General features: G+C 36.7%; 1 protein-coding gene across 1 annotated transcript in view; it reads right to left on the reverse strand.

Annotated features, from left to right (window-relative positions):
- Window positions 1-21929, reverse strand: part of CC2D2A (coiled-coil and C2 domain containing 2A) — a 342921-nt gene that overhangs the window by 45242 nt on the left and 275750 nt on the right. Inside the window, exons 20-25 of the mRNA XM_069074941.1 lie at window positions 15484-15640; window positions 13859-14006; window positions 11737-11866; window positions 7826-8029; window positions 5470-5562; window positions 1249-1340 (exon numbers count right to left, since the gene is read on the reverse strand). Coding sequence (XP_068931042.1) covers window positions 1249-1340; window positions 5470-5562; window positions 7826-8029; window positions 11737-11866; window positions 13859-14006; window positions 15484-15640 — 824 coding nt within the window. The remainder of the gene's footprint in view (window positions 1-1248; window positions 1341-5469; window positions 5563-7825; window positions 8030-11736; window positions 11867-13858; window positions 14007-15483; window positions 15641-21929) is intronic.

Here is a 21929-nt window from a genome sequence, read left to right on the forward strand (position 1 = left end):
TGAGACTGAGGAATACCTAGTAATCCAGCTCTATTGGAATATAGACTATGTGAAAGGGAAGAATGAGGAATCAGGCTTTTGGGGAAAATGTAGAGGTTATTTTTATGGAAATGAGGTTCACAAGAGAAATACAGTCTACTAACAACTTATATAAATATACCGGGTATCCTTCCAATAGTTGTGGCCATAGTGTTTTCCCCATAGGTATAGCTGGATCCATCCCATCACCATTGCCATTGACTATTCTCCTTGATCTGTCAAATCCCTATGCTTCTATCATAGTGAGGTATGGTAAAAATTGGATGGGCATGGGAAGAGGAAGGGAGTTAGAATGAACTGGAAGGATACCTTGAAGAAATAAGACTACAGAAAACCTAGCTGGGGTAACAGCTCTGTGGGAAGAGAGAAGGTGGAAGCAATTGGTAACGCCATCTTTTTTTTTTTTTTATTGCTTTTTGGAGGGCAGTTGGGGCTAAGTGACTCACCCAAGGTCACATGCCTAGTTTTTGTGTTAAGTGTCTCAGGCTGGATTTGAACTCAGGTCCTCCTGACTCCAGGGCCAGCGATCTATTCACTGCGCCACCTAGCCGCCCCTGTGCCATCTTTGTATATATGTCCATGCTGTTTCTTATTTCTGGAACACCTTCCTCTTTCATCTCCACCAGATGAAATTACAACCATCCTTCAAGGACCATCTTAAATGCTATCAGGTTAACCCTGATTTACTTGCCCTGCCCAGTCCTATTTCCCCCCAAATCCAAAACAATTTCTCCCTTCTCAGACCTTAGAGTATTTTGTTTCTGTTTGGAACATCATTATTTCTGTATGTGTCATTGCCCCTAACAGACTGAAAGTTCCTTGATGGCAGGGAGTGCATATTATTTTTCTTTGAATTTCTCCCAGTATCTGGTAACAATGCCTGGCACAAGAATGGGCACTTGATAAACACTTATTGTTGAAATGAAATAAGGGATGAGAAAGGCTCTAGCTAAGTGGGCATGGGGAAAGGAGGCTGTAGCAGACTAGTTGCAGGCTTTGTGTTGTCACTTATCATGGTTCCTTCTCATAGCAAAGACTTTATTATATGTGTTGCCAGCTATATTCTGGGTCACAATGAGACTTGAATGACAAGGGAATCCTACATTCACAGGCCATCTTTCCTTGATAAAAGACCCTAATGATGGCAAGTTAAACAAAACTCAAAATTATAAAAAGAACATTCCCCACTCCCCCTCCCCCCTTACCTACCTAATATTGGGGACATCCTCTTCTACAACCAAGTCCGAAAGAAGAAAGTGGTGCCTTGCAATTAGAAAGCGGTTTATCACAGATTCTCTAACCTAGAGGGAAAAAGTCAGGTTCACTTGCAATTTTCCTAGAAAATTCATGATAATAATCCACGTTTATACAGGACTTGAAGTTCATTTTACTGATTCTCTGGGAGATGAGGTGACTAATATTAATAAGCTAATATGTGTTTGAGGTGAGATTTGAACCTAGGTATCCTGGCTCAAAATATAGTACTTTATCTACTCCTTCATGCAGCCTTATAGATTTTTTTTCCTTGGTAGTATTTTATTTTTTCTAATTACATGTAAAGATAGTTTTCAACATTCATTTTTGTAAAATTTTGAGTTCCAATTTTTTTCTTCTTTCCCTCCCCAAGATAGCAAGCAATCTGATATAGATTATACATGTACAATCATGATAAATATATTTCTACATTAGTCATATTGTGAAAGAAAATCAGAACAAAAAGTAAAATCCATAAGAAAGAAAAAAAATAAAATGAAAATAATATGCTTTGATCTGCATTCAGACTCCACAGTTCTTTTTCTGGATATGGTTAGCATTTTCCATCTTGAGTCTTTTGGCATTGTCTAGGACCATTGTATTGCCGAGAAGAGCTAAATCCATCATACTTAACCATTCCACAATGTTACTGTTGCTGTATACAGTGTTCTGGTTCTGTTCACTTTACTTAGCATCAGTTTATACAAATCTTTTCAGGTTTTTCTGAAATCTGCCTGCTCATAATTTCTTATAGCACAATAATATTTATTATATTCATATACCACAACTTGCTCAGTCATTCCCCAATTGAGGGGCATTCCTTCAATTTCTAATTCTTTGCCACCACAAAAAGAGATACTTTAAATATTTTTGTACATGTAGGGTCCCTTTCTCTTTTTCATGGTCTCTTTGGGATACATAGCTACAAGTGCTATTGCTGGATCAAAGGGTACGCACAGTTTGGTTGCCTTTTGGGTATAATTCCAAGTTGTTCTTCAGAATTATTGGATCAGTTCACAACTTCACCAACAATGCATTAGAGTTCCATTTCCCCCACATTTCCAGCATTTATCATTTTCCTTTTCTTTTATATTAACCAATCTGATAGGTGTGAAATGGTACCTCAGAGTCGTTTTAATTTGCATTTCTCTAATCAATAGTGATTTAGAGCATTTTTCATATGATTATAGACAGGTTTCATTTCTTCCTCTGAAAATTGCATGTTCATATCCTTTGACCATTTACCAATTGGGGAATGACTTGTATTCTTATATATTTGACTCAGTTCTCTCTATATTTTAGAAATGAAGCCTTTATCAGAAACACTGGCTGTAAAAATAGTTTCCCAGCTTTCTGCTTTCTTTCTAATCTTGTTTACATTGCTTTTGTTTGCACAACCCCTTTTTAATTTAATGTAATCAGAATGATTGATTTTGCATTTCATAATGTTCTCTAGCTCTTGTTTGGTCATAGTAGATTATTACTTTAAAATGAACTATAGATTATTATTCTAATGAAATTTAAAAGTCTGGGTATGATTCTAAAAGCCCCTCTCTTATACATCTAAATTGATGCCTAATTATGTGTGAGCTTAATAATCAAAATGAAATTTTAATCCTGAAGTTTTAAGTCCATTTAAAAATCACCTAATAATTATTCCTATGATAGGGATCCCCAAGATTTTTTGTGGGGAGGAGCTACTTTTAATCTTTAATATGTAGATAGTGATTATGGTAAAATAAATTAGTTGGATCAGGGGTAGGGAGGAGATGTATGGAAGGGATTTACTTAGGCCATTTTCCATGCATCTACAAGAAAATCCACAAATGCTACTGTGAAAGCATAGGGGGACAGTGTCTGAAAGATAACAAATGGAGAGAGAATTTGAAGTGTTTGTAATATACTATATTATTACTTTGTCAGTTAGAAGAAAGAGATAATGAATTCCCATAGCAATTCATAAAAGGGGCATGGAGCCAAAGTATAGTAGTGATAGGGACTTTAATTAGCTGAACATGTGCTACGTCTTACTCTGCTAAAATCTTGACTGTGCCTTGCTGACAATTCCATATCTCAGAAGGCAGAGGAAGTAATGAGAGAAACTACTGCAGTAGACTTAATTCTGACCAATGAGGTTGGTAAAATGGAGTTGATGAGAGCCTTGGAAAAGAGGGGCTTTTTTTTTTTTTTTAGGATTTTTGATAACCTAACAAGAGAGTCCTGGAGGCAGTGTGATATTCATTCACTCTTGATGTTAGGAGTACATATTGCAATGATTTCAGAGAAATGAGAGGCATTACTCCATGACCTGAGACAATAAAAGGAAAAGGGACTCAAGAACAATGGGAACACCTCAAAAGTAAAATTCTGTCAATATCATCTACACTGATCTCAATGAGGAGGAAAAGTCTAAGCATTCAAACTCTTTTCTTTTCTCTGTCTACTCTTGGCAATTTCATCAGCTGTCTTGGATTTTATTATTAGTTCTGTGAAAATGGTTTCCAGGTCATTCAGCCCTAGTCTCTCTCCTGAACCATAGTCCTACATGACCAACTACCAATGGGATATTTCAAAACTGGGTATCAAAGAGACATCGGTCAAATTAAAAATGCCCCAAACCAAAGCACATTATCTTTCCCTTCAAATCCAGCCTTCAATAAACTTCCCTATTTCTGAGACACAACTGCTGGAAAAATCTTACATTCTTCTAGTTTCCCAAGTGTGAATCCTTAGAATCATCCCTGACTCTCCACTCTCCCTTATCTCACATGTTCAGTCAGTTGGCAGATCTTGTTATTTCTACCTCCATGACTTCTGTTTATCCCACAGCTTCACCCACAAGGCCATCACTCTGATTTAGGACTTTATCACATCTTGGCTAGACTATTGCAATAGCTTCTTAGTTGCTTTAATTCCCTCAAGTCTTTGATCTCTCTAATTTATCCTTCACACAGAGGCCAAAGTGATATTTCTAAAGCAAAGGTCTGATCATGTCATTCCCCTGTTCAGTAAAATCCAGTGGCTTCTTGTTAACTTTAGGATCAAATACTGACTTTTCTGTTTGATACTAATGCTTGTTAATTGATTGATTGATATTTAAATTCCTTCACAATCTGCCATCAACTGACCTTTACAGTTTTATCAAACATTACTCATCTTTACACACTCTTCAGTCCAGCTAAACTGAATGAACACCTTTCTGTTTGTTCATACACAACACCCAGTCTCTTTTTATGTCTTTGCCCAGGCTGTCCCCCATGCCAAGAACTCATTCCTTTCATAACTCTGCTTTTTATATTCTGTTTCCTTCAAAGCTCAGATCAAGTGCTCCCTTTTACATAAGGCCTTTCCTGATTCCCTCAGTGTTCATTGTATAAATATTTATATATACTTAAGGTGATATACAAATTGCTTGAGACAAGCAATGACTCTGATATGGTTTCATTTTGTGACAGGAATGCTCATTCTTCTGTTGACACTTGTCTGATTCACAATGTTTGATCCTAAAAAGTTGAAAAAGGATTGAGTTGATTCCCTCCCCTATAATTAGTTCTCTGTTAGTTAAGTGCTAGATTTCATACATATCTATGTGTTTTATGCTTTCTTTTATTGTATTTTTAATTCTGTGGTTTTTAAAAATGACTTACTTTAAGGACAGTTGTAGCTTTAAAGAACATGCTTCATTGACTATTAGAGATATTGCAGTAGCTATTGGTGTGGCAAAACAAAGCATTTCAAGAAGTATTCAAACTGACAATGAAACACTCTATTTCTAGTTTAAACTTCTTCTTTATCAAATGGAGAAAATTGCCTAAATGTTCTTTTCTGTCTTCATGAGATATGTTCTGTCCCTAGCCAGAAGCCCTGAATTCCAGTGTGTTTAGTTGTGGTCCAGAAATCCAAATCCTGTTTTTTATTACTATCTACATAGGCAGCTGTTTATTTCCTATCCCTTACTTTCTTTTCCAAAGTCCCACATTTCCACTGGAAGAAAAGAAGAAAATACTACCTCTGTCCCAATATACTTGAGTTTTCTGTCCAGGATCAGTCCCACATGACTTTTTCTTCCTTTCAATGCTAAATAACATTAGTGCCTATAGTAATTTACTAATAATTTATAATATACAACACACAATTCTTTGCAAAAAAGAAAAATATTGAATTTACTTTTCTCACCTGTTGGAGGTACTTGGCCACTATAGCTCTATGAGTATCTAAGTGATCTTTGGTTTCAATTATACCTCTGTCACGTATCCTTTTCTCATAGTCCTGCATTTAAAATAAAATGTAATTTTATTATTTAAAATTATTTGTGATATCATAAAGAGCTTACGTATGTCCCACCTTCCATTGTTTGATTTTGTTTCATGTAATCTCTTCTCCCCAACTAGATTGTAAACTTTATCCAACCTCCTCAGTTGGTAATGATCTATTTTCATTTGAACTTAGAGCATTCTGTTCTTGTCTGGATGTGTGAGTTCAGCAATATAGCCACTCTCAGTGACGATTACAACCTGTCTCTGTCTTTACTTCCTCTGCAGTCTTCTCCATGTCTTTCCTTAGAGGTACCCACAATGTAGTGGAAATAGCATTATATCTAGAGTCAGAGAATCTGAGTCTGTGTCTTAGCTCTGAGACTTACTATGGGAACTTGGGCCATTCACTGTCATACTCTGGGCTCCAGTTTCCCCATTTGTAAAATGAGGGAGTTAGACTAGAAATCCCCTATGGTCCTTTCCAGCTTGAAATCTATTATCCAATGACTCTACAACTGGCTAAGTCTGTATGTAGGTATGCTGAACAGTTAATAGGTTTAGTATATGCTTAATATGGTGCAGTGGAGAACAATAATGGAAGGACCCAAGGGTGATTGTGGATTCAGTCCTCTACAAGGAGGGTTAGGCGTGAAAGAAGGCAAGCATCTCAGGATGAAGAATAAAGTTAGGGATGAACCCTGGTAACATTTGTGATGTGGGAAGCTGACAAGAATTGGTCAAGTTTAGGCAAACACCAAATGGTGAGACCAAAGTAAGGCCCATGGCCTGGAAGGGAAAGCCAACAGAAAGCTGAGACAGTACAGATGCCTCTGGGCAGAGAAATATGTTGCAGGTAGATCTCTGACTCCACCTCCTGGTTTCCCTGGCTTCCTGAAAGTCTTTGCTCAAATCCCTGCTAAAACCTTTCCATTCCTCCTTAATGTTAGTGCCTTCCCCAGAGATAATCTCTAATTTATCATACACACACACACACACATATTTACATATGCACACACATATGTAGATAGATAGTTATCAATAGATAGGATTAGGTAGATATCTATTTATATAGATATTGATAGAGGTATCTACAGATAGATGCTTATATTTATAGATAGCTATAAAGAATAGCTGTCTATGGATATCTATCAAGATCCATCTATCTATCTGTCTGTCTGTCTGTCTGTCTATCTATCTGTCTATCCATCCATCCATCCATCTATAAATTTCTTGTTTGTATATAGCTGCTTGCACAATGTCTCCCTAATTAGATTGTGAGCTGCTTGAAGGCAGGGGATGTTTTTGCCTTTTTTTTATATCCCCAGTACTTTGCACAGTGCTTGGCACACAGTAGGTACTTCATAAATGCTTGCTAACTTTTCATGACTATTTGTGGTGTAGTAGGAAGAACACTGAATTTGGAGTCCTAGCTTTGATACTCTTGATATTTATGACCTTGAGCAACTAAATTAACTTTTCTGAGCCTCAGTTTCCATATCATTAAATGATGGGATTGGACTAGAGGAACTCTAAGGTCCTTTACTGCTCTAAATATATGATCCTAGGATTTATCACTTAATCCACAAACATTTATTAAGTTCTTACTGTGGACCAGGCACAGGGGCCTGCTTCAGAGGTTCTTAACTTGGAGTGAACTTGTTTTTTAAAAAATATTTTTGATAACTGCATTTCAATATAATTGATTTTCTTAGTAACCATATGTTTTATTTTATGCATTTAAGAACATGAGCCACAGACTTCACCAAATTGCCACAGGAGTCCATGACACGAAAAACAGTTAAGAACTTCTGCTCTAGGTGTTTAATATTTCATATAGTTCATGTATGACATGCATATTATATATTTGTCATGTATATTTCATATATTCATGTGTTCATAACCATCCTGTTCCTTGTTCTTGTTATATGACAGGTCCACCTCTTTTTCTGGTTATGCATAGCCTCTCTCTCTTTTCTTTTTTTGCAGGGCAATTGGGGTTAAGTGACTTGCCCAAGGTCACATGGCTAGTTTTTGTGTTAAGTGTCTGAGGCCGAATTTGAACTCAGGTCCTCCTGACTTCAGGGCCAGTGATCTGTTCACTGCACCACCTAGCTGCCCCTATACATAGTCTTGATACACTTCTGACATGAAAGTCATTGTGGGTAGTAAGCTGTAGCCTACTTATCACTAGACACTTTACCATGCCATGGTGTAGGAAGTACCCATATGGATGGAGCTGGAGAACTTTAAAAATGTTGATGGAGAAAGTGTCGTACCTGGAATACCTTTTCCATGATTTCTCGGTCATAAATGGGAACTTGCTTAAAATTCCGGAACTCTGGTACCTCCAAGGTTCTGAGATGTAGGAGTCTGAATCTCTTAGATCTATTTAGCTCCTCGTCTGAAATAAAATTAAATTCTTGTTGCAACTGCTCCAGTCTGAAGAATTCTGGAACATAAGTGTCTCCACTGGTAGCAACCTAGAGAAAATAAGGAATATGAACTTATACATGCATATCAGTCAAATCAACTTGTCTTTGTAGGTTGTGTGTGGAATCTATTATGATAGAAGTACTACATATTTAGGTCAGCTCTTGTGATAATAGGCAATTATTTGAGTATTTATTCTGATATAGTACCCATCACGGCATGAAGGTGACCCTGTGTTCTCTAAGGTTATGTCAATGGAATTCAGGCTTTGGCAGCTAGGTGGTTCAGTGGACAGAGGGCCGCACTTGGAGTCAGGAAGATCTGAGATCATATCCATCCTTGGACTCTTACTAGCTGTGTGACTCTGGTCAAGCCACTTAACCCTTTTCAATTCCAGTTTTCTCATTTGAAAAATGGGGGCAATGATACCACCTAGAAGGCGGCTAGGTGGCAGAGTGAATAGAGCACCAGCCCTGGAGTCAGGGGGACCTGAGTTCAAATCTGGCCTCAGACACTTGACACACTTACTAGCCATGTGACTTTGGGCAAGTCACTTAACACCAATTGCCCTCCAAAAAGCAAAAAAAACAAAACCAAACCAAAAAAACCCCCACGTACCACACAGGGTTATTGTGAAGATCAAATAAGGTAACATGTCTTTGCAAACCTTAAAAGAGCCATCTAAAAGGCAGATATTAGATTCTAACATCCTGGAAAGGCTTCAAGTATAGGCATAATGATGGGCTGTGTATTTGCCATTTGAAGATCAGCATAGCTAAATTCAGAGAGACTCATCACCTGGCTGGCTATTTTGAATTATGACAGCAACTTTTGAAGATTGTTTATTAAGTTATAGGAGGAGTAGGGGTCAGTTGGAATCTGCATTGATGGTGACAAATTTTCAGATTCTTTAATATTGGAGGATAATTATTCAATAATGCAAAAGATCTAGAGTGGGAACAAAATACTTTGAGTGTTCTTGGTACCTCTTATAATAATGACAAGAGCTGATGTTTATATAGTGCTTTAAGGCTTACAGAGAACTTTATATACACTATCTCATTTGATTCTTCCAACAATTATTTGAGAAAATGGTAAAAATATTATCATAACCTTTTTGCAGAGGAGGAAAAACCAAGGATCAAAGAAATGGTATAATTTGCCCAAGATCACACAGTGGGTGTCACAATTGGACTTTGAACCCAATTGTCCTGACTCCTGACCAGTGCACTTTTTACTATTCCATGTTGCCTGCCTATTAGGCTGTGCTAGGGGCTATGGAGGATACACAGATGTACAAATGTAGCATACTGTGTAGTACCTTGAACATAGTAGGCATTTAATAAATATTTGTTGAATAAGACACAGTCCCTTCCTAAAGCTCATGGGGACTTCCTATGCAATCTGTTATGGATCTAGTTGGTTCCTGGAATAGAAGGAGAATTGAGAATCTCCCAAACCAAGCTAAAATTTGCATTGTTATTTACAAGAGGTAAGGTAAAACAATTGCTTTGTAATGAGAAAAATTACAAAAAAAAAATAAAGTGGGTGAAGCATTCTTTGGGCAAGGCAGCCCATAGATGAGGAAATTGAGAGTGAGAGAGGATGAAGGACTTGCCCGTGATCACACAATTGACAAATGTTTGGAACCAAATCTCTTCTGACTCCAGGTCCAGGCCTTTTTCATTGAACTAGACACAATGCTTCTCATACTTTCTATCATGTATGTAGGAAAAGACTCTTTTCTTTCTCACTCCCTATTCCTGGCCCTCTTTCCAACAGAGATCATACTCTGGAGGTTTTATAAACTCTTTCATCTTTGGAAATTCCATCTGGTGATCCCACTGTTCTCCCTAGTGATTGCCTCAACTGGCCCATACTTCACTACCTATTTCCCAACCATCTATTTCTCTAGGGTCTCATTCATCATCCTTGTTCCTTGAACTGTAGGGACCCTCCTTGATCACCACTCCCTGTGTGCGTGGTCTCCTATAATTTGGATTTTAGAAAGCCTCTTGAGGGCAGAAATTGCCTTTGATTTTGCATTTCCATCTCCAGCACTTAGCACTGTGCTGGCCACAGAATGAGTACTTTGATGAATGCGTTTTCACTCATTTATCCACTCCTTTGAGTCAAGCAATAGTAAATTGCTCCCCTACACCCAGAAAAGCCCCTTCTAGATTTCAAAAATGGCACAAGAAGACAGTGGTTTTGAGGAAACCACAGTCACAAGTTCAAATCCCAGATGAATTGGTGAGTTTTGCTTTGTTCTATAGCCACAGATTGTATTCCTGGGATTCAAATACCTGCAAAGACTTAGTGAGTGTACATTAGACTGATGATATGACTAGTTAAGTGGGAGAGGGAGAAGTTTATTGGATGCCACTTAACTGAGAAATGCACTCATTTTAGTGTTGCCAGTTATCTCTCCCAGGCATTTGCTTTTCCAACAGCGTACTGACACCATATCCAGGAGGCATGACCACCAAGCACAACTTAGTTGTGTGTGTGTGTCGTGTTTGTGGGGAGATTAGGGATATATTTGCTTTAAACTAAACAAACCAAACAAAGAGAACCACTGTATTTGGACCTGGAAGGGAACTCAGTAATAGATTAGTTTAAACCTCTAATTTCATTGAGGGGAATCGACCACATAGGTAGTAAATAGCAGAGCTGAGGTTCAAGTCCAGGTCTTCTGCCTCCAAAGGCAGTGCTCTTTCCATCATATCATGCTGACTCTCAAACCATATTATGTTTATAGATCCAAATGTGTAAAACAGAAAAGTTAGGCTTGGCATTTTTAGCCTTTTCTTTTTCTTTGCAATTAAATTTTGTAGCTAAACTTTTTTCTTACTAGCTTTGATCAAGTGCAAGTCATCTGACTTGTCTTAATCTTAATTTCCTAATCTGTAAAATGGCACTGATGATACTTATCTTACTTCTCAGAGACTTGAGAGGAAAGGAATTTGTGAACCTTAAAATGCTATGCAGATATGTTATTACTATTGGAGGAAGACAGCTGAAATACAAATTGAGAAGGAAGTTATAAATATGCTGCATGTAAAACAATTTTTATGGCAATTAAGATAGTTTTAAAAGTTTGCATGCAACAAATTAGACTACTCTTAAATTTTACAAATTTATTCTTTAGTAATGTCTACAATACCTGAATTAAGAAAGAGTATTTTAGCAAAAAGTTTTCATTCCTTCAACAAACATTTCCTGAGCATCTTTTATGTAGTAGGCACTCTGCAATAGACCCTGAAGGATGTGAAGAACACTAAAATATGGTTCCTGTTTTTATGCAAAGCAAAGTTTAATAATGAATATTAAATAGTTTATAAATTATATGAACTCACATTGGGACAAATCTCCAAAGGGCTAGAATCTAAATGGAAAATCTTCACCATGGTTATAATTATCTCACTGATGAAATCATCATAATAAACACAATCACAGGAACATGTTGCTAGGAGCACTTCCCGGCCAGTATATTTGTTTATCTATTATATTTTTATGCTAATGTGAGTACTTCCAAGAAAACAATTCAATTGGCTGCCTGGAAAAAATGAGGTCCCTGACTGATATAATCACCAAAACTTCTAGTGTTATGTTGGACAAAAATAGCTTAACTGCTAGGTATTGATGTAAAATAAAGATTTCATTCACCTTCAGTTAAGTTTGTTTGTTTGGATATAATTATCCTAAGTTACTTTTAGACACAATTGACACGAGTGGAATTGGGAGAGTTCCTTACCGTTATTAGCTGCATCAGTGAGGCATTGTTTGGGTCATTTGGGTCCAGTTTTGATTCTGCTGCCCACTTTGCCAATTTCTTCATGTCCGCTAAGCCTGATGCACCAATGGATGCAATAGCATCAATTCTCCTTAAAGCATTGAAATAACATAGTAAGTCCCAAATTGGTAAGATTTAAAATTAGAGTTTTTAATCAGGATAAGGAGAATCTACCAATTGATTTTCATAATGGTTCTATTCTTTTTATTTCTTTGAGAGCTACTCCCTCTCCCCTCAACCAGTGCATCCCTTTCTGTATATTCCTCACTTGATAACAAATAAAAAATATGTTTGTATAATCCAAGCAAATGAAAAGAATTATTGCTGACAGAAATGGGAACTACCCAAACCAGATCTGTGCTGAATGCTGGGAACCAGCTTGAAAAATGAACTTTGATTGTTCTCAGGGGGGACTGGGCCAATCAAAGCAATCCATTGACCTCAGATTATAGAAGCACTAGAAAGCTGTAAATCATACTCAGCTGGTGACCATTTGTGGCAATGTGCTAAGTACACAGTTAAGGGAAAATAAAACTTCGTGGACCAGCATCCACTTTTGACAGGAGGGAATTTTAAGACAGATCCAAGTCAATCATTGGGATTATAGGATTTAGAGCTGGAAGGAACTTCTGAGATCTTCCGTTCTGACTCCAATTCTTTACAGTTGAGGAAAGTTGATCCAGAGAGAGGAAATTACTTTCTCAGGGTAATAGATAGTATTAAGTAGAACCAGGATTTGGAAGTAGGTTTTATGATTTCTATGAGTCCTGTCATGGAAGCAACTCACATGAGCTTGGAGAGATTTCAGGAGAAAGTGGAAGACAGAAGGGCCTGGCATGCTGTGGTCCACGGGGTCATGAAGAGTTGGACATGACTGAATGACTTAACAATAATGACTTATATGACTCCAGGTCAGGAAGATCTGAGTTCAAATTCAGCCTCAGAAATGTACTAGACATGTGAGCCTGGTAAGTAATTTAACCTCTTTGCTTCAGTTTCCTTAACTATAAAATCTTCATCATAGGATTGTTGTGAGGATCAAATGAGATCATATTTACAAAGTACTTAGCACAATGCCTGATGCATAATATATGCTTCATAAATGTTTATTCCCTTCCCCTTCCAGTTTCAGTGTTCTTTCCACTCTGTTCCCCAGCCTTTATTTCTTTGGCTCTTTTTAACGTGTGTATACTTTTTCTTTTGTCATGATTATATGAAAGGCTTTAATTAATATGGAAGATTTCGTGTATTGAATCTAAATCATATTAATCTGAAAGACTTCGACAGGAGTAAAGTCAAGGACATATTGGGGTGGAGAATAAGCTCCAGATTATTATTTTGATTTTTTCTCAGTCTATTTGTAACATGGTTATGTTAACATGGTACTTAACATGATACATAGACGTTCAGAAGTCACTGTTGGCTAGAAAGGCGGTGTTGTGTAGTGAAAAGGGAGTTAAATTTACCATCAGGGCTTGAATCTGAGATCTGGTATTTCTTAGTCATGTAACCTCAGAATTCTGAGCCTTGGTATCCTCATTCATAAAACAGAGATTATATAATATATAATGAAGGTCATTTTCAAGGGAAGTGCTTTGTAGACCTTAAAAACAAAACAAACCAACCCAGATCAATGTGAGATATTACCAAGCCAGCTGTGACACTTCCTGGTCCTGTGACCACAAGTAAGTCATTTTAAATATCTAAGACTCTTATCTGTAAAGTGAAGATAATATCTATCTCCCAAGTTGTTGTGAAGTTAGTGGTTTACAGAATTTTAGAGCACTATATAAATGTGAACACTTGTTATTACAGGGTAACTAGGGGAACACTTCATAGAGATGGGACTTAAGCAGGTAGGATAGCTTTTAGAGAAGCAGGAGAGTGCAGGGTTGGGGAGAAGGGCATCCCAGGCAACAGGACAGTTGGGAGACAAAGTCCGATAACTGTGACATTTTCCACCCTCACATATAGGAGCAAGAAATCTTGCCAATAACTGCTGTATTAAAATAATAAAATGAATGTGACACATGGTTTCTCTTAATAGGCTTGAGTTCTACAATTTATACTAATTAAACATTACCTTCGAATGCCAGTGCTTTGCTGTGATGCTGGTGGGATCAAAGGTATCCCATTTTCTCCAACTGCCCAGGCAACGCTATGGGATACTTTACCAGAGGTCATTAAAATAATTTTGTTGCTACCATCAGCTTCAAATGAAAAGGGCTCACCTGTAAGAAGCATATCACATACTGAGAAAATCCACATTAAGAGCAACTAAATTTTTCTCGTCTGATTGATTGTATGTTGGGGAGGGCATGCAAATAGCAAATATGGCCTAGAAAAATATTAGTTACCTCCAGGAACTTCATGGTAAGAGTGCTTAGCTACACTGTATGATAAGAATAGTTAATCTCTTCCTCCTACTGCCACCTGGTCTTATTGAGCATGTATATATGTGTATGTATGCACATATATGTATATGTATATACATACATGGATACATCCACATATATACATGCACACATATATACACCTATGTATGTGTGTATGGATATAGATAGATATATACACAGTAAACAACTCCAAAATGAAAAAAGAAACCCCAAATACCTTATTCTGTATCTTTATAGTCCAGCAAAACAAATGACCACATTAATCATTTCTGAAAATGTATACAGCTCCTGATATAATAAGTTCATCATTTATGATTTATAATTTTGCTGAGCTGATGAGAATAGGGCAAAATCTCATTGAACCTGTATACTGCTAAACAGAAATTTGTGATAATATAAAACTGGGATTGAGCTGTGGTTTGAATATTTGTGAAATATTCAGCTCCTTCATAGTACTTCATAATTATACCATTTATTGATATTTTGGGGATTAGATTTATTCTTTCCTTGGTCTAGGGGACTCCTGGATGAGGAAAGTGCCTTTACCAATGCAAATTAGCAGCTGTTCTGCAACTTCTGGTCTTAGAGAATTACCTGGGGACTGAGATGTTAAGGGATTTATCCAGGGTCTCACAGCCAGTATATGTCAGAACCAGGATTTGAACTTAGCTGATCCTGATTATAATATTTGACATCTAGCTACTATACCATGCTGGCTTTTTTAGCAGGGTTTCTAAATCTGAGGCCTATGAATTTTTTTTTCAAAAAAACTTTAGTCACTGTATTTTACTATATTAAGTTATTTACTACACTAATATTTATTACTGTTTTAATTAATATTAATATATTTGATATGTAGATGTATTAATATAATTCTTTGAAAGCCTATGTATTTTGGGTTATGCGTATAAAACCATTATTCTCCAAAGGGGTCCATCGGCTTCTGCAGTCTGCAATATTTTTTTTTGTCCATGACACACACAAAAATGTTAAGAACTCTTCCCATAAAGCATGTTTTTTTTCTTTCATCTTTTATTGTACAAAATGGAAATGACAGGAATCATTATTGCTCATTTAAAAAGATAAAGTAATTTCTGTAAAAAACAATGACATTTTAAAGAGTACTATCCAAAACACATCTATTAAAATTTGCATGGAAAAAATATATTATTGGAAAGATTGTAATATTTCAAAAATCTCTAATGCCAATCTTATGACAATCCCATTGTCTAGAAGCAAAGAAAGTGTGCCAAACTGTGGTCAAATGCTAAAAGATAAGCAAGATATATTAAGGATGAAAAGCTCTTTGTACCACTTCCGACTCCCTCGTGGTCCAATGTCACATGCTGATTGCTGCTAAACTCAATTTCTTCAATAGAGGCCCTTCCAGTGAATACTGTGGTCTCAGGGATGGGCAAAAAGACTTCTGCTAACAAGTTATTGCTGCCATAACCAGCTGTTTCATAGACCTAAAGCCAAGTAAGAAGAAAATCTTAAAGAAAGACAATGAGAATAATATAGACCATCTTCTTTGCATGACAGTGGCACCGACTGGCTCTTTCTCCTCCCCAGTAAGGTACCTACCTGCTTTGAGTTTTTTCCCTGGTAGTAGGAATACATATACTCTTTCTCATCTGGTTCCTCTCAGAGTAACACATTTTCAAGGGGGACACAGTTTGGGATGATAAAACAGAGCAAAACTACCTAGCTCAAGTGAGGACTCAGCCCACAACCTTGGCATTACTAATGGCATGTTCTAACTAATAGAGCTGATGAACCACTGACAAATAAAGAATGTATCATTAAGGAGAATATTCCGTAGGATAGCTATGAAAGTTCAAATAAGATTAGGTAATATAAAAAAGGTTAAAAAGACATTAAACCTACACTCAACATAAAAAACAATGAGGCCGCATGGCTTGCCAAATGAGTATTTTGTTAAACTATCAGTTAAGGAATCTTGAGCAAAATAAAAGATTAAACTCTGAAGCCAGCAACATTTAGTTAAAATAAAACACTTGGCACTTTAACAGTAGAAAAGATGAGTTCTGCTCATATCAATCATGATTCCAGATGACAGATCATGATGCCTGCTATTCCCCTTTGGAGAGGTGATGGACTAAACAGGCAGAACGAGACCCATTTTTAGATATGGACTACATGGAAATTTGTTTTGCTTGATGTAATGTTAATGGGAGTTGAAGATCTTCCCCTCCCATTAATAGGCCTCACCTGGAGCTCAAGAGAAGCTTGATTAGGGGAAACTTGTTTTTCAGGAAGACTCACACCTTTTGTTATTTTGTAATTAGTCAGTGGATCACAAGGGTTGTAATGCCCTCTGACTCTGAAGAAGTATATATGTACTCTGACATTAGCATTTTGCTTTGGGGCTTACTCGTGGGAAGAGTGTTCAAGTGATGTAGCTGGATGAGACTCTGGGTAGCTGTTAAGGAGCCCCTCCAGCTTTGAAAAACCCAGATGTTTGCACTTCTCTCTCTGGTAACTATGTATGTATATAATGGTCAGACAGTTGGATTCGTCTGTTGATCTGTGATATATGTATTATTTGGTCAGATGATTAGAATTCCTGTCTGTTGGTCTTTATGCTATTATTTCTGCTTGTAATTTCTGTTTGTATATTCTCTGAAATTCAGGGTGTTGGTTTGATTGAAGTAAGATTGTTGACCCCTTTTGAGTTGCTTTCCTTTAGAAAAGCAGGTCAAAGAACCTGTGCTGTAGCCCTCCTGTGTGCTGGTGTTACTGGTCTTACACCCTCACAGTAACTGCAAGTAGTTGTCACGCTTGATTCTGCATGTTTGTTACAAGAGTTTTTTTTTCTTTCCCCTCCTCCCCAATGTAATAGGGAAGGGGGAAAGGAAAAAAAGGGAATACTTAATAATTTTTAAAAAATGCAAAAAAAAGAAATGTTCTGAATCCATTGTGTGAATCATGACCTGCTGAATGAAGGATTCTGTAGGTTGGTCTGCCTAACATGAATTATGTAGTATCAGTGTGTCAAACTATATGTCTTTTCCTTTGTTGAGTAAATAAATTAAACATTATGGCTCTGAAACATAATAAAAGTCTTACTTAAGTGTACAGTAAATTTTTAAAAGCACATATTCTATCCCAATTCCTCAATATGCAGTGTAGGTGACTCTGATTTCTCAAAGGCTATGATCTATATTCACCTATACCTTATATTCCTATATATACAGAACTATCCTCTCCAGCAAATCCTACCAAATCGGAAAAACTTCAAATACAAGCTAACCAATGGACTGCATGTCTGTGTTCCAACACAACTCTACTGATGGAATATGGTCTTCCCTTTTTTGTCATAGGAAACAGGAAAACTAATGAATGAATGAATTCAGAAATTCAGTTGAAAAGTTTATTAAGGCTTTTTCTTTTAACTGTAGCCCATAAAGAATCAATTAATTTAAATTAATAATTTCCTGGGGGAAAGGCAAATAATTGAAATGCCATAAAACTAAATAACATTAAGTAAAGTGATATGGTAACAGCTGCACTCAAACCATAAAGGATTTGGCAGTGGGTGATGGAGTCAAGTCTTCATAGTTTGAATATTAAGCAGAATGGGATCACATTCCCAGGTCCCCTTCATGGAAATCTTTGCTTATCTTTGCTCATCCCATTCCTCATATTATCTGAAATACTTAAAGTCTACTTAGTATCTGCCTGCACAGATGAAATGAGGAAACATCCCACCTAGGATTCAAACAGGCAGAGTGGAGAATCAGTCATGGAATACTTATTGTTGGAACTCTTGTGTTGTGGCTATATTTATTACGAGGGATTCCTCTGGTCCTGGCTTCCCTGGCATAATCTCCATCTTGAATATGTATAATTACTTTTAGCTTTCCAAAGTACCTCTTTGTCTAGTCATTCTTTTATTTTCATAACCACGTTTAGAGGTGGAAGGGGAGATATTACTGTCCCTGTAAAAAGAAAAAAATTGAGACACTGGGAGCTGTAATTTAACTGAGCCTCAGGGTTAGTCAGTGATTAAGCCAGACTGATCAGAAGCAACAAGGGCAGCCTATACTGAGCTGACTCCTAGACTGACTTATTGTGATGATAAACAATAACAGACATTGAAATGGAATTTTAAAGTTTGTAAAGTGCTTTATATTCATAAACTCATTTGGGCTTCCTAACAACTCTTCAAGGGAGGGGCTATAGGTATTATTATCCCTATTTAATAAATAAGGAAACTGAGGCTCAGAGCTAGCTTGTGATTTGTCTAAGGACATACAACTGGTAAATGTCTGCTATGGGATTTGGACCCAGGTCTTCCTGTTTCCAAGTCTAATACTCTATTTACTACAGCATAATATCTTCCACTATAGCACTGGATCTTAACTTTTTTTTTGGTCACTAATCCCTTGGGTAGTCTGGTGAAATCTAAAGACTCTTTCTCAGAATAAAGTTTTTATATGAATGAAATAAAATACACAGGATTACAATGGAAACAAATTGTATTGGAATAGTATTATCAAAATATTAAAAAAAAGTTCTTGGACTGCAGGTTAAGAATCCCTTTACTATGCTAAGGTGCCCTGATAAAATATATATACCCTAAAGTTCAGGAAATTGCTTGAGAATACTCCCCCAGTAGCAAATGTGGCACTTCAGTTCAGTATAAAAAGTAAACTTGTAGAATCCAGGCTTCTATGGGAATATGAAGAGATTTCCCAAATCAGGGTGTCTTCATTTCAAGGAAGCACACACTCCTCTGTTAAGTTCAGTACACAAGTTGTCCCAGTGGTCTTAATACAGGTTTAAGTTACTAGAATTATAAACATTTACATTAGTTTTGACTCTTTACATAGATTATAAGCTCCATGAGGACAGACAGAATCTCTTATGCTTCTTTTGTACTTTCCATAGTCACTAGCACAGTGTTTGGCACTTAGTAAGTGATCAGTAAATGTTCGAAATGTTGAATGATTTTTGTTTTCATCTTTCCATCTCACCACCCCTTGTAAAAATAGACTGACTTCAAAGTATTCAATGCCAAAAAACATAGAATATTCCAAATAGGTTTTTCTTGTTACTTTGTTTTACTGTTTTATTGGTTGTAGTGATCAAATTTAATCCAGGAATAATTATTTAAGCCTTATTAATGCCAGAAAATGGACTCATTTTGGTCTTTCAGGAGTTCATGGTTCCATTGTTTTGCCTTGGAACACAGACATGGAGTCTGTTGGTTGGCTTGTATTTGAAGTTATTCCAGTTTGGTAGGATTTTCTGGAGGATATATTTTAAACTATGTAGGTGTATAGGGTATAGGTGAATGTAGATCATAACCTTTTGAGAACTCAGAGTCACCTACAGCCCGTGATGAGGAATTGGGAGGAATATGCTCTTTTAAAAATTTACTGTGCTCATAAGTAAGACTTTTATTATGTTTCAGAGCCATAATGTTTTCTATGAGAACTGTCTCTGTTATAATACGAATGAGGAAATATCTTTTAATTTACATTCAAATTTTCAGGAATGTATCTATTACACAAAGCAAGGTGAATCTGAAATCAGAATAGCAATAATCAAATGCTAAGAAATGGAGACTATGAGGTTGTATTCTTTATTTTCTTTTTGATGTTTAGAAAAGAAAAATGCTTGTTTTAATTCAATAATTGGGTATTGCCAACATTTTTTGTTGTATAGAAAGCTAATCACTGAAATCTTTGGGAAAATGGGTTAAGATAACTCAACATAAGATTCTGGGGTAATTATTTATTCATATTATGTTTCTATCCCTAATTAAAATATTACAGAATTTTACTTCTATAGAGTTCCTTATAAAACTTATTTAACTAATATCTCTTGCATGAGAGAAATCCCATCTTTGTATAATAGTTTACAAACTATATACATTTCCAACTTTTGTCTTAGTATCCATACAATTCAAGAAACTTTGAGTGCTGAGGAATAATTCAAAGTGTTCTAAAGGCACATCAAAATATCAAGCTCTCTGAGAACAGAGAATGGAACTTTGTAGCTGTTTGCTTCACCCTACTTTTACATGTAGGTAATTATCACATATTGCTTGATATTCTCAGTGTATAAATCCAATTTGCCATTTCTTTCCATTTCTACAGTCACTGCTTTAGTCCAGGCCCTTGTCACAATGTCCTTGGATTATTAAACCAGCCTCTCAACCAATCCTCCTTCCTTCAGTTTTCTTTCTCCAACTCATTCCATACCTAGTTTTGAGGAAAATCTTCCCCAGACATTTTCTGTCACAAAACTTTCTGGCTCCAATATGGCTCTCTATTCACAGTCCTCCTCACTCCATGTTCAGATCTTTCAACAACCCAACAAGAATGAAAAATAACTCAGGCTAATCTCCTCAAATGGTTACCTCACATAAAGCCTGTCTTAATGGGACATGGGTTCTTTCCACAAGCAAACAACTGAGTCAGCTAGTAGAGAATTAGATGGCATATGTATCCAACTAATTATAGATTTTTCTCCTCTACTCAACTCCATAGATGAGCCAGAGAAATCCAGAGAGGCCTAGGGAGGAGAAATTAAAATGATAAAATGGTAAAAATTGCCAACTGGGTTAAAATGGAAGTTTTCCATTTCTCTTTCCCTATGGTAGGAGCATAAAAATCTTATCATGCTTTATTCTTATGGGGAGTTTATGTCTGTAAAGAATGGAGGAAGGGGCGGCCAGGTAGCACAGCAAGTAAGAGCACCGGCTCCAGTGTCAGGATGACCTGGGGATCAAATCTGGGCTCAGATACTCAGCACCACACCCAGAAATAACTGGCCGTGTAACCTTGAGCAAGTTACTTAACCCCGATTGCTTTAAAAAAAATGGAGGAGATGCTTATAACTAGCTTATAACAGATACTCATTCTTGACAGCCATAAAGATGCATATGGTGTCAAAGTCATAAATGTGGGTGGCAAGTTAAGAAACAGAGGTAATCATCACAAGGCACTTTGATTTCTAGTCCAAATTTTCAGTTTTGCAATAACCAAAGGATATATTAGGGAACTGAGAATCCAAGAATTACTTCTCAGACCTTTCTGTGGAAGAGCTTGTGATACACCTCGAGCTGAACTTGGTCCCACTTCCCTAGGACTCTGCAATGGCACCACCAATAGTGTCTCAAAACCATGTCATGATATTTACTACATATCTCCTTTCCTTTCTCCATATCCAAACTGTAAAAAAATCAGCCCTTTCAGTTTTCTTTGTCATGTCTTTTAGATTTCCTTGGATTTTCTGTGTCTAGTGCTACTATCCTAAAAGACAATCTCATGTCTTGATTACTCCTACAGTGCACCTAACTTATTTTTCTGCTCCCAGTTTCTTCCCTTTCGCTCATCTTGTTCTATATCATGGATCTCTTTGTAAGAAGTTTATAGTCTAGTTGGGAGAAAAAATTTAGTTCTGTAAGTACTGACAACTACTGGACATGAATCAGTTAGATACCACTTCTCTGGTACAGCCCTTTATAACCTCATGCCTAGACTATTGAAATAGTCATACTTTGCCTGTACCTTGCCCATTGTCTTATATTGACTTTTAACTGGTTCATGACTGGTAGTTGTCAAAGATTGTTGAATTAAATGTTTTTCTCAACTGGACTATGAACTTCATACAAAGTTTAGAGATCCAGAATGAGATTCATTTTTAGACACAGTCAATGTGGAATTTTGTTTTGCTTGATTATATATACTTATTATAAGGGTTTTCTTTTTCTTTTTTTTTTCA

This window comes from Petaurus breviceps, unplaced genomic scaffold, assembly GCF_028583685.1.
Source record: "Petaurus breviceps papuanus isolate PSGF00001 unplaced genomic scaffold, PetGlider_PUasm1.0 140, whole genome shotgun sequence".
Classification (NCBI taxonomy): Eukaryota; Metazoa; Chordata; class Mammalia; order Diprotodontia; family Petauridae; genus Petaurus; species Petaurus breviceps.